General features: G+C 37.6%; 1 protein-coding gene across 1 annotated transcript in view; it reads right to left on the minus strand.

Moving 5' to 3' along the window:
• The window catches only part of eIF5B (eukaryotic translation initiation factor 5B), a 377,721-nt gene extending 369,545 nt beyond the window's left edge, over positions 1 to 8,176 (minus strand). The window contains exon 1 of the mRNA XM_081752175.1: positions 7,955 to 8,176. Coding sequence (XP_081608301.1) covers positions 7,955 to 8,001 — 47 coding nt within the window. The 5' untranslated portion in view covers positions 8,002 to 8,176. The remainder of the gene's footprint in view (positions 1 to 7,954) is intronic.
• Positions 8,177 to 14,220: the final 6,044 nt, after the last annotated feature.

Here is a 14,220-nt window from a genome sequence, read left to right on the forward strand (position 1 = left end):
ACATTCCAACACCACATATTTGTATACAGGGGTTGTATACTCTCTCAGTCGTTTGTTTCATGGCCACATAATAATGAAAAACGAAGAATAACCATTTTTCCAGTCTAAAATGAACCTTCATTGTTTGGAGTGTTTTGCCCAATGAACACTGACATTATAAAATTAATTGTGTATGTAATGTATTACATACTGCATGCAAAAAGAAAGAAAACACTGATCATACATGAATTAGAAACTCCAACCGGAAGTACGCTCAAATCTTGCAAACCGTAAGATATTGAAACAATAATCGAAAAAAAATCTCCCCTTTATGATACCTGTCGCCGATTTTCATCAAGACGTCTTTTACTTGTGTCTGTACAGGGACATGTACAGACGTTGTAAACAATGATAAGGAGATTCATACTCATATAGAAATGATGCGCTGTGCGGAGAGCGCAAGTTCTGCTAGTATCAAATAATAAGAACAAGAATCTGCACTGTGTGGATGAGTATAATGAACAAGTTGACACGATTGATTATTTCACTTTCTCAATGTCATCTAACAAATGCGGACACGAACCAATATATATATAATCTTATTCAACTAAGCAAATTTTAACCATTATTGTTGATTTTATTCTATCAAGATAATAAGTATCACCTTATTAGTAACTAAGTGTTCAAGATCTGTTTAAATTAAACTATCTGCCTAATAATAACCAAAATTTTGTGTAAATGTTTAATTACAATAATCAACTGTACTTTCTATTCACATAAATATATTTTTTTGTATTTTTTATTTTTTTTATTTCTTTTTAGTTATTTATTATATACGTTGTTACTTGTTTGTGTAAAATGGACATTGATCTGTATCTGAAACAATTGTAAATAAATAATATCGCATTTGGGACTAGTTCGTTACTTGGCATATTTCAGCGGACTGGTAATAGCATGTTACGTTGTCATAGTTATAAATTGTTAAATAACTATTATAACAGAAATGTTATTGTTTTTACTCTGTGTTGAGCTGTTAGGGAGGCTATCCCCACTCAATGTGTAAACTATTTTGTGATCTTTATTTACCTACAATTTGATGTAGTTAAATATGGTTAAATAAATAAAAGAATGTTATTGCAATTTAGCTTACATGTTGAAGGCTTGCCCACTTTGTGAACTCTTGAACGCGGTGTAGTTATATAAGGTTTTTAAAAATTGAGTAAGAATATTGCTACTTCATCTACATGTTTGGCGGGGGCAAGGAGCTGGGGTAGGTAAAGACTGCACTCCCTATTTCTTTAAATAATCTGTAAATTTTATTTTTAAATTAAGTCTTGTCTTACCTTATCGTCAATTTCTACTCTTCCACCTACTCCTATATATTGAGAACGTTTTGAAGTCCAATCAATACACACTTCGCGAGAGTCTGTTTTCGTATTACGCAGGGTTGGCTGGTTTAAACCATGGTTTTAACCGGCTGTTTTTTTTTTTTTTTTTCAAAAAAATCAATTGGTTTAAACCAAAAAATAAAAAACGTTTGTAAAAGTGTAAGTGTTTGTAAAATTTTGAGGAACACATATTTATGGATTATCACGTTTCACTCCCCTACATTATTAGTATTATATTCAGACCTAAATTCCCCATTAATTACTCAAAGATTATACTACAAAAGCAACTTTTGTTTTTCTTGTTTACCGTATGAATGTTTCTTTTGTGATTTTTTTATAGTTTGTTGTTATTGTTATGTAACTGCAATTAAAGAAAAATTGTAAATATTGTTTGGTTTTAATAATGTTTACTATTGATGAAATCAACAGTTTTAATAATGTTTACATCGAAATGCCGTACTTTGGGGGGGGGGGGTCATGCAAACCCCATGAGAGGCATTTAATGAAATCAGAAGTATTTTTGGTATCTATTTATGTATTAATGGGTCAAAGCCAAAGTGGACTCAAATAATTCGTATCTTTATTCACTTTTCTTAATGATATGCGAATTAGGTCGTTGTATTTCTTTAACTTGCACTCATAAAAGTCGTAGTAAACTAACTTGGACTAAATTAGCTCTTCTGTACTCTGCAGTATTTTGAAATTGTCCATATGTAATTCTGTATAATGGTTTCACTTGTGCAACTGATTATCCTTTTTCCTTCTGAAATGACTCTTGACAATTATATTAATAAGTACGTAAAGATCAGTACAGCGTATTTTTATCAGGAGTCCAGGAGTGAGTCGGCAGACGTATCGCATTTGTGGCCAATTAGTCCCAGTTTCGAGTTCAAATGGAGGACAATTTCTTTCGGGTGTAAGCAGAGAAGCGGTTTGGACTCCGCTTTAAGCTTATGTGACCCCTTCTGCATAACCCGGTTGTTGCATAATAACACCAAGGCGAAACAAACTTATTTCTGACCATATGTGATATAAATACATAGAGCAAATTATTTAAACCAAAAGAACCTGGTTTAAACAACAGCAACAAAAAAAAAAAAAAAAAAAACTCTTTTTTTTTTGGTTTTTTTAATAAACACCATGGTTTCTGCCAGGGTTTGCCCAAGTGGGCCCAGCCCGAAAAAACCCACCGGTTTTTTTCGGGTTGGACCCACCTGGGTTTTTGAGCTTTTTGTTAATATATTATTGATACAATCAAGGTGATCACATTGAAAGTGATTTTTATCAGATTTTGGACTTTCCTTGGGCGAATTGAATGCTTTCCCGTTAAGGTACACAACATTCAAGATAAGACCTGTATAAAGTTCTGAATGCACTGAATGAATAAAAAAACCTTACTTTAGATTGAGATAATTAAGTAACAAATTAATGTATGTATTATGCTTATAGCCTATTTGAAAGAAAAAAATGCAATTTTATATTTTAGAAAATACTTTCCGTGAATAGTGTGCTCGCCAACTCGGCGACGCCGAGGGACGTTGTCCCTCATACGTTTCACGCGTTTAAAGCCATAGATGCCGCTACTACCAGTAAAACATGTAGTGCATTAGTAAAGCTATTAGTATTATTTCTTACCTTTGATGGTGGTACAAGTATTCTTCAGTAAAGTTTAGTTTTCCAACAACAACAGTTTAGTGCAGTTATTTGTAGGTACTCTTCAAATAAGCATTCTGTAGAATCAACACCAACAAAAGCGTAAAAATTCTCCAAGTTTAAGAAACTCGATACTCAGAGTTCCAAACTACGTACCGCTTACTATTTCAAGTGTTGAATTCGAACTTCCGTACTAGTGGAGGTTTCGATGTACAGTAAAGGGAGCTGCATTTTCGAGGGAGGAGGAAAAAAAACACGTCCCTAAAGAAGTTCTCGGGAAATTCCCCCAATTGAACGCACAAAGCATCGGAACTGAATACTTCAACAATAAAACTATGTATTTTATGCTGGAAGATATTTAATTTCATTTAAGACATTCTGAAACATCCTAACCATATATAAAACTACATGAGCTGACGTAAATTATTGAGCACTTCCTGTAGGGCTACAATGATTAAATTTGGCATGATGGTAGCTTTCCGGGACTAACCGACAGAAAAATTGTCAAAAGTGAATATTTTTAATTTTTAGGGGGTCTAAAGAGGGGATGAAAAATTTCCCCATGCTATTTAAATGGGCCTTTTTGGGCCTACAATCTCATGTTTTAGGTACTTAGAATTGGAATAAAAACTTCAAATTCGGTATCCTTGTACGTTTTCTTAGCAGTACCTAAGTAAATCAGTAAAAATTTAAAAATCCAACTTTAGAGTGGTTTTATAGGGAACTGAAAAATCTTTCCCATGCTATTTATATGGAACACCTTTTACACCCCCAAATTATTGAGCACTTCCTGTAGGGCTACAATGTAGCTTTGACATCATTGTAGCTTTTCGGGACAAACCCACAGGAAAATTGCCAAAAGTGAATATTTTTAATTTTGAGGAGGTCTAAAGATTGGATGAAGAATTTCCCCATGTTATTTAAATGGGCCTTTTTTTTTTAAACTTATAATCTCACGTTTTAGGTACTTAGAATTGTAATAAAATCTTGAAATTCGGTATGCTTGTACGTTTTCGTAAGCGTTGCCTAAGTGAAACATCAGAAATAAAAATTTCCAACCATAGAGTGGTTTTATGGGGAACTGAAAAATCTTTCCCATGTTATTTGTATGGGACGTCTTCTACACCCAAAATGTTTAGACCCTTCCGGAATGATTAGAATGATTAAATTTGGCATGATTATAGCATTCCAGGACTAACCGACAGGAAAATAGCCAAAAGTGAATATTTTAAATATTTTTAGGGGTCTAAAGGGTGATGAAGAAATTCCCTTGTTATTTAAATGGGCGTTTTCTTGGGATACAAAATCTTATCTTTTAAATAGTTGAAATAGGAAAAGAAATGATAGAATTGTGGGTTCAAGAGATGCGAGGCCATAGGCCGAGCAAAGACAGTGAGTGGGGAACGATGCCCCAGGATGGGCAGATTCAGGAAATAAGAGCAAGTTCACGAAATTCACTGTTGATGCAAAGGGCGATAGATAAGAAATGCAAGGCCGTAGGCCGGGCAAACTCTGGGGCCTGGGGGCAGAGCCCCCAGCTACCCAAAAGCTAGTTTATTTTATAAAATATGAATTATATCTTTCTTAATGGTTTTAAATTAATTTTCTGGAAAGACCCCTCTTGCAACAAGTGCTCGGGAAATTCCCATAATTGAACGCACAAGGTATCGAAAGTGAACTTCAACAATAAAAGCAATTTATTGTTTACAGCAATTTACGCTGTTAAATTAATATATTTTGTGTTCATATTTCGCAAACGTCACTGAGGTTTCTGGGATGATTCAATCTGTATTTGTTCGTTCGACTGCTTGTACGACACATACTACAGGGAATCACTTCCGGTTTTTTAAGTATAGATTTTCAGAGTAGAAGCACGAGACACTAAATTTCCTGTATAGATTTTGGCGGCATACCAACGTAAATTTTCAAAATGGTGACTATTTTTTTTTTTTTTTTTCAAAATAGCGGATATGCACGCTACAAAGCGCAATTTTCGGTCTTTTAAGTCGAAATTTTTAGAGTAGAAGCACGAGATACTTTAAATTAGCTGTATATATTTTGGCGATGATCCAACTTAAAATTTCAAAATGGCGGCCATTTTTCAAAACAGCAGTGAATAGAAAATTGTTGCAAGTTGTGACAATGATAATCTTGAAATATACATCACATTTTAACACTTTTACCCCAAAGACATTGAAATATTTTGATAAAACCCAATTAAACCCGAAAATACCCGAAAAAACCCATATGGACCCAGGTGGGTTGGGCTTTTTCAGAAAAACCCGGTTTTTTTCAAACCCTGGTTTCTGCCAACCCTGATACTAGGTATTATTTATAGTATCACCCCAAATCAGTTGATAGTGACTCTGGCTCACTTGGAAGTGATTACGGTTCGTTGTTTGTAGTCATGAGTAGTGTGAACATAGGGCATAAAAACTACAATGCATAAAACACGAATCAACTTGTGCTAGGTGGCTACCATAAAACACGAATGCTATCTAACTGAGTCAGAGTAGGAGGGCAGCAGGTAAGCCCGAACGGTAGCGAGGGGTGCGTTCGTAGGGAGCAGGCGCGTCAGCAACGCTTGGTATGTGCATAAAAAAGATCGTATACAACGGCTTACTGTGTGTCACAGTATCGGTCCCGGAGCCGTTGATCGATTTGGGGGAGATAATAAACGCCATTCTTTAGTAGTTTGTCCTTCTTGAATTTGCTTATGATAAAAGAAATTAGTTTTGATGTTTATTCATTGACTTGTACTGTCTCCCTCGCTCCACTAAGAATGTTTTTATACCTAGTTAATGAATTTATCACGTTCCTGTAAAGATTGGTGGTTGGTTCGTGACGTAACGGTTATGTACAATGTGTAGTGTAGTTGATATCTACGTACTGGCATTGTGGGATACTCGATCAGGAAATACGTGTAATCTGTCACGGATGACATAAAAGCACGCGGTTCCTCCATTTGTGTTTGTCGAAGGAGATGTTATAATATTATGAGTGCTCTTTGAAATCATGTGTTTTATTTGTAAGTTGCAAGGAGTAGAAATGGACTATTTGAATACTGAAATAGTGATATTTGGCAAGGTTGTAGGACACAGGTCCCCTTTCCCATTTAGCTGTGATAAAGACAGAAAACTACGTACCCTGCGGGGCTCTAACCCGCCTTCACTCGCTGACGCTTGCTCGGCAATACTATATGAATTAAATATTAAACTTGGGTTAAGTGCCGTATCGCCGGACCAATTTTAGGAAATTCACCGAGTCAATTGGAGAATTTATTTAAGTTTATGAGAAAGAATGAATACAAGGGAGGTAAGGGAAATAGTAAAAGTTAAGAAAGTGGCTGTATTTGTTGATTGTTTTTTATGTAGCAGCGGCACTGTATGTGGAAGCGGATGGACTATTTCGCGGAGATACACTTGTTATACTATACGGATCCAGAACTTGTAAAATGTACAGAAAAAAAATTGGCAAGTCTTTAATTTACCCATTTCATGTCGAGAACAGAACCCAACCAACCCCTACCGGGCTTCTAACCCGTTCCTACTACTACTATTACTCTCTTACTCCTGCTTCTAGTACTACTAACACTTATACTATGGATCCGTATTAAAGTAATACTGCACGCCTAATGTAACGTAATCTAACGTAACTTACTGTAATCCAACAAAATATAACCGAATGCAATACACTTTGGTGTTTTTTCAGTTTTCAAAGTGGTCCGGCACAAATGTCTTAAACTTTGATACAGAAAGGAACCAATCTAGCTACTGACCTATATGGGGGGACTTGTGTTCTAGAACCTTCCCGTAATATTTTAACTTTAAGTTTGAAAGGAAACTGCTTAAAATGAAACTAGGAAGGACTACACCACTGACGTGTTACAACCTTATGCATTGCGCGAGTTAGTTTTATGCTTTTTTTTTTTTTTTTTTTTAGTCTTTTTTCCTTTCTACTTTTAATAAGGCGATCTTCTTTCAGAAATACCATTAAATAATTACTATTTAGATAATTTTTAATTGGCCCTAAATAAGGGAAGTATGTCAACTGACGAAATTTACCAATGTAATTTTTATTAGCATTTGTTTCAATTTAAATGCGATGACAAGTTTAGATTAGGTAGGTTTAATTAAGCTTGACTACTTCTTATTGAGGATGCAAGTAATCTCTTTGCTTGTTTATATTATTATCTTATTGTTTGTTTACTTGATAATTCTCATACTAAAAAGAAAATAAAACCATTATGGAAGTAGTGAACTGGAACATTGAACCGTATTACTGATAAAACGTAATTGTTCTAACATTAACGTGGGGTCCGTAACTCGTGCACGTTAATTTGATATATTTTTACATTATAAATTACAGCAGCTCAATTTTTTTTACTGAATACAATATTATATGTATGTATGTTACGTTTTAATATTTTCCTACCGCCATATTTTATTTACATTTCCCTTTACCTAATTCCAAATGGCAACAATGAACCTTGTACTAATTAAATATTGCACAATACAAACTTTAAATATATGTAATATATGACGCGTTATTTTACCAGTGGTAATGTTCTTTCGATGTTTTAAAGAGGAAAGCAATTTAAAATTATTGATTCAGTACATCAGAACAACTGCTGAGGAATCGTGTTGATACAGAAAACAACAGGGAAAGTACGTGGTAAGAATCAGAAGACAGCTGGGGTCACATTACCTCCTTCATACTGCAGCTTTTCAACGTCACAAGTACATTGTTCTGCTTACAATTACATTACTTCCCGAAACTTTATTCACGATGCTAATAGATTTTGATTCTTATATTAATTAAGTTAATTTAGATATACTATCTTTGCTTTCAGTCTAAGATTACTGTCGTACAATGAACATGCCAGATTATCCTATTATGGAGATCACACACAGATTGTGATTTCTAATACTTACACATCGTCCTCCTTTCCGCCCTTTTTCCCCTTCTTTGCTTTTCCCATGATGAATATATGTGATTTTCGTGATAATCTTCTTTAAGACGCACTGTAGAACAACAATAATATAAAGAAATGAATTTCATAAATACTCTTTCCCGTCCTATACACTTAACGTTATACCTCACCACGATGGTGCTCTCTCACACTTTACAGCCCTCTTGTAGCAAGTTCAGCGTACACATGCGACAACAAAATGAAAAACGTAATGCGCTCTCTTTCCGAAAAAAAAAAAAGTTGCAACGAGTTTGCGCAACATATGGGAGACTCATCTTGTAGCAAGAAAATATGAAGATAATCTTTCAATCACCTATCATTATTGATAATTTTTATACAGGGGAGTCACGGTAATCCGAACAGACATCTGGATATTCTGAACAAGTCCGAAAGGAATTATTTTTTTTATGGAGAAAATACGATTTTAGGAAATTAATTAGGACTAAAAGGTGCACGTTTTTGTAGAAAATAAAGTAAGCTTTCGTTAATTACAGATTTTTCTTTAATACCTGTATTTAGGCCTTGAGCAGCATTACAACAATTACACAAAGATTGAACTAGAATACAGTACCAATACTGAAGCAAATAGTTTAATATGAATGAAATACATATTATGCGCTAAGTATTAAAAAAACAATACCAGTTCAGCCACTTCAGACCGCGATTTTACTATTATTACTGCTAATCCGAACAGGGTTCGGTCCCAATCAGTTCAGATTAGCGGGACTCCACTGTAGTCTTTTTTAACTTCAAAATGCTTAACAACCAAGGCAATTCAAAAATAAACATTGTAACTAAAGGTTTCTTTCCTGTGTGAATTAATAAAGACTATTTCGTTTTCTTTAAAAAACCTCCGGTTATTTATTTATTTTTGGAAAATATTTTGATAAAAGGATATACATATAAAAACAACAGAAACTCATAAGTAGAGAAAGGCAAAATATGAAATTTTATATTTTAAAGCATGACTTTTAGGGCAATGGGAACAAAGATCTTTATGTTTCATGGTACATAGAGTCGAAATAGTGTATTTTAAATTTTCATATTTCATAATGCTTTGCCAAAATTTTCATATTTAGTAAAAAAATCTTTATATATTCCTTCATATTTTGTATCCCTAAACTGAATTTCTAACTTTCTTGAAACCAGGGACCTTGTATCAGCTTCAAAATTAGGCGCACTGTCCCATCCTATGTAAAAATCATATATAAGCATTCGCATATAAGCATTCGATTGTCATGGAGTTAATTTCAGTGATTCTTTCATCTCAGAGTTGGAGAAGTAGTGAGACAAAGTAATCGTCTTCAGAGTTTACATTTGGGTAATCGAATGTCTAAAGTAATGAACTGACATATATAAAATATATGAATTTAGCTTTGTAAATGTTATATAGAGAGTTGTGTGTAATACATATGTATAGCGTGTGACAAATTATAGTGTGCATTCAATTGAGGACCTTTTTTCAAAACTCCAAAGAGCAAATTTTGAGAAGCGGAGATATTCTTTTTTTCTGGTATGCTTTTTATGCTACCAATCGAGTTGTGAAATCAAAATTGACAAATATCGAAACGTGCGATGTGTATAGAATACTAAATCATGGACGTTTTGTCAGAACTCTATTTAGGTTATGTATCCTCGTCGCCAAAAGTGCCTTTACATCGCCGTGACGGGTATGTGACGGCGCAGTACACCAAGGAAGGGATGGTTGCATAAGAAATTGTGATTAATTTTGAAGAGTTTTTATTTTGACTAGGGAAATAACGTAGGTATAGGGAGTAAAGGCACAGATTTGAACCGTCAGTACACTGCCATCTCTGAAAAGATTCGTATTCTCAGTTTTTCAATTTATTGTCTTATATGTTAAATTAATAACTGCTAACAATTGCTACTAGCGCTTTTTACTCTTCAGAAATTTCCTACGACATGTTCGCAGGACACTTTTCTAAGTCCTAAATTTGTGCGTGAATTATTTCATTCGCTTCACTGACCTTATTTGAGAATGGAATCTAATTACACTGAGCGTGAATATGTTTCGCAGTTGTCAAGCAAGGGCCGTAATAAACATAAATAAGGTTCTTATTATTAAATAAAACACAGAAGTATTTATTGTATGTATAGCACAATATAATACAGTAACTAAGCAACATGATAATCACTAACACAGCAGAATTTTTTCCAAAGGGAGGGGGGGCAAAAGGCCCATATAGAGTTTTTCGATTTATTGCCCTATATATATTGTTTAAATTCATAACATATATAATTGGTAGCATATATCTTCTTACTTTATAAAATCGCCGCTGTAGCCTATTAGTCAGAACATTCATCTCAAGACACGATGTAGAGAGAAGAGAAAGAAAGAGATATGACCAGTAGCGTAACTAATTTTACTGCGCCAGGGATCGATTAATAATCAATTTACTCATACCCGCCGCCTGCCCCAGGAATTTCAGCTGCTGTGTTATATACATGGTTCTATGTCAAAAGGGCCAGACAAAAGGGTGAGGAAAGGGCTCAAGGCAAAACGGGCCCACGTCAAAAGGGCCCTGCGTCAAATGGACCCGTGTCAAAACGAGACCCGCTACAAAAGAGCTCGAGTCAAAAGGGACCTGGTCGAAAGATCTCCGCAACAAAAGTGAACGAGTCAAAACGGCCCCGCGTCAAATGGATCCGGCTCAAAAGGGTCCTGCGACAAAAAAGACCCGAGTCAAAAGGGACCTGGTCGAAAGATCTCCGCTACAAAAGTGAACGAGTCAAAACGGCCCCGCGTCAAATGGATCCGGCTCAAAAGGGTCCCGCGACAAAAAAGACCCGAGTGAAAAGAGTCCTGCGTCACACTTTCCCGAGTAAAAACGGCCCCGCGTGAAAAGAGCCCAGGTCAAAAGGTATCCGGTCAAAAGAACCCGGGTAAATGGCCACCCGCGACAAAAGGCCCCGACTAAAAACGGCCCCGGGTCATGAGATCTTCACGACAAAAGGCCCTGTGCCAAAAGTGCCCGAGTCCAAACTGCCCCGCGACAAAGTGGCCCTGGGTCAAAAGAGGCCCAGTCAAGAGGGCCCGCCTGAGAACGGCTCCGCGTCAAAAAGGCATGGGTCAAAATGTCTCCGCGACAAAAGGCACGAGTCAAAACAACCCCTGGTCAAAATTATCCGGCTCAAAAGGTCTCGAGTTTAAAGGGCACTGCGTCAGAAGAGCCCGGGTCAAATGGACCCCGCCTCAAAAGGTCCCGTTTCAAAACAGCCCAGCGTGAAAAAGGCCTTGGTCCAATGTTCTCCGCGACAAAATGACCAGATTCAAAAGGGCCCCGTGTTAAGAGGGGTAGAGTCAAAAATGCCCTACGTCAAATGGACCGTACCAAAAGGGATACGCCACAAAAAGGCCCGAGTCAAAAAGGCTCGGGTCAGAAGGTCCCGCGACAAAAAGACCCGAGTCAAAACGGCCCTGCGTCAAACGGGCCCGAGTAAAAAAGGCTCTGCGTGAAAAGAGCCCTGGTCAAAAGGGCTCGGATAAAAGGACTCCACGACAAAAGTGCCTGAGTCTAAACGGCCCGGGGTCAAAAGATCTCGACGACCAAAGGGCTCGAGTCTAAAGGGCCCGGGTGAAAGGGTCTCCGCGAAAAAAGGGCCCCCGTTTAAACGGCCCCCATCAAAAGGGCCCGGGTCAAAAGGACTCTAGTTAAAAGGGCCCTGCGTCGAAAGGTCCCGAGTCAAAAGGACCCCGACTCAAAAGGGCCTTATGTCAAATGGACCCATGTCAAAACGGGCCCCGCTACAAGAAGGCCTTAGCCAAAAGATCCGGGTCAAAAGTCTCCGCAACAAAAGTGTCCGAGTCAAACCGACCCTGCGTCAAAGGGTCCCTGGTGAAAAGGGTCCTGCGAGAAAAAAGACAAGAGTCAAAAGGGCCCTGCGTCAAACGGGCCCGAGTAGAAACGGCCCCGAGTTACAACCGCGCAGGTCAAAAGGGCTCGGGTAAAAGGGCCTCGCGACAAAAGGCCCTGAGTAGAAACGGCCCCGCGTCAAAATTGCCCGGGTCAAAAGGGCTCGAGTTAAAAGGGCCCTGCGTCAAAAGATCCAGGGTCAAAAGGGCCCCGCCTCAAAACGGCCTGAGTCAAAACGGCCCCGCGTGGAAAGGGTCCGGGCGAAAGGGCCCCGCGACAAAAAGACACGAGTCAAAAGGGCCCAGCGTCAAAATTGCCCGGTCCACGTGTAAATAGCCTGAGATGAAAGCAACAGTGAAAATCAGGCATGCACAAGGGGAAAGTATCCCCTTAGTAAGTTGAAGTGTTTGTGCAAAAGAAGGAAAAATATCTGTAGTTATTAGTAACAAATAGGAAATTTGAATGGTGAAATTAGATTTGTTTGGCTGTTGATTGTTCTGCAACAATCGTTATTGCTTAAGTCGTTCTCCATTGAAGTTTGTTTGCACTTCCGACTGTCTGAGTTTGTATTCTTGATACATAGCCTAATCAAACTCTATCTATTATTGACTTTCCCCTTAGTTCTAAAATTTCATTTCTACCCCTGGATCAAAGTATAGAATGAAAAATATTCTGTGGGAAAGATTAGTATAATGTTGCTGTGAGAAGACATATGTGGATCTGTGTACAGGTCATTGGGACAGAACAATAATAACGACATGCGTAGACGCACTGATTTGGAGTGGATGTTTCCTTCTGAGTACTCATATCTTTATAGGGAATATATACTTGACACAGCGTACCATTTAAATCTGCGCAGTACGTGAATTCCGCCATATTGCATACCACACAATATTGTTTTAAATGTAAAAGGTTATGATTTTACACTTCAACCTAGGCTTGAACATTCTCCCAAATGAGAATGTGAACTCATTTTTTACACATCATCTGTTTGGGACAGGGAATGCTATGTTTGACATATGTATCTAATAGAAAAAATGTATTGTGACAGGGCAGTAACAAAGAGACGCATGAACGGAGTAAACGAAAATGTTACAATTTGGCATTGGTGTAGAAACAGCGTTAAATGATTTAGTGTACATCATGGCAGTCATCTTGAATTCCGTATATTGTATACCACACAGTGGGTGATATCAATAAAACGGAGAAGTTACTCATTATTCCCTAATTTGTAGTAGTTACTCGCATTGGTATCAATAAAAAGAGAACTGAGCACTACTAGTCTCGGCTGACCTCGGAGAAGCCCCGCCCTTCTGGAGAAACCACACCTCTATTCTCGAGCCGAGTAACTATTTCGCGTTTGATATCAATAAAAATCAAAGACTCCTCTGTGATACTAGTAACTTCTTCAAATTTGTGGACCAAGCTAAATAGGTGTCTCCGTGCGAAATATGGCAGAGAATATGATTGTTTTACTACGTAGAAAAACTTATAAACTGCATAGAAATGTTAGAAATGGAGATTACAAAAAGCATTATAAGTATATGAAAGAAAATGTAGAGTGGTTAGCACATTTTTTAAGGAGAATCAACCGAAATTCGGGGTGGGGCACTACGTAATGATGAAAAGATGCGGGTTTTCTTCAAGGGCGCCGATCCTGTGGGGGCCAGGGAGCCCGGGTCCCCCAAAGCTCATGTGGGCCCCCCTATTGTATTTATGAATATACAATATTTGGCAATAATTAGGGTGCAATTTGTCTTAAAATCCTGATATATATACCTTCTGCATCTGAATGCCCCCCCCCCCCCAAATTTACAGAGAAATTGGTGCCCTTGGTTTTCTTGCGTTACGTGAGTGAATGTCCAGGTCGGAATGTCAGGGGATTCTGGTGTGGCTCAAAGTACTGTGTCTATGACTACCTGAAAATGGATTGTTTCCGGAAGTGTGCGTAATATGCAAACAGCAAAGGCAGAGTGGCAAGAACAATATACATTTCCTGGTGCTATCGGAGCACTTGACTATACACAAGTGGCATTAAAGAAACCTAGTATTTTGGAGAGTAATACGTTAATAGGAAGAGCTATTTCGTGGCTAAGCGGTTAGCATACATGCCTTTGGCATAGGAGACCCGCGTTCGATTCCCGGCAGGAGCTCATGTGGTTCGGATTCCACGTTAATCAGTGGGTTCCGTTTCATATAGGCACGCTACTGAAAAGGACGTTAAACTAATAATCAACTCAACTCAACGTTGATAGAAAGGGTGTATACATGAGAATGTATTTGTTTATGTCAAGGCGAAAGGGGACAGGTATGGTGTGGAAAACGCAATCAGATGGACGTGCTTTATGACGTG

Source organism: Thermobia domestica, chromosome 3 (genome assembly GCF_964235325.1).
Source record: "Thermobia domestica chromosome 3, izTheDome1.hap1.1, whole genome shotgun sequence".
Classification (NCBI taxonomy): Eukaryota; Metazoa; Arthropoda; class Insecta; order Zygentoma; family Lepismatidae; genus Thermobia; species Thermobia domestica.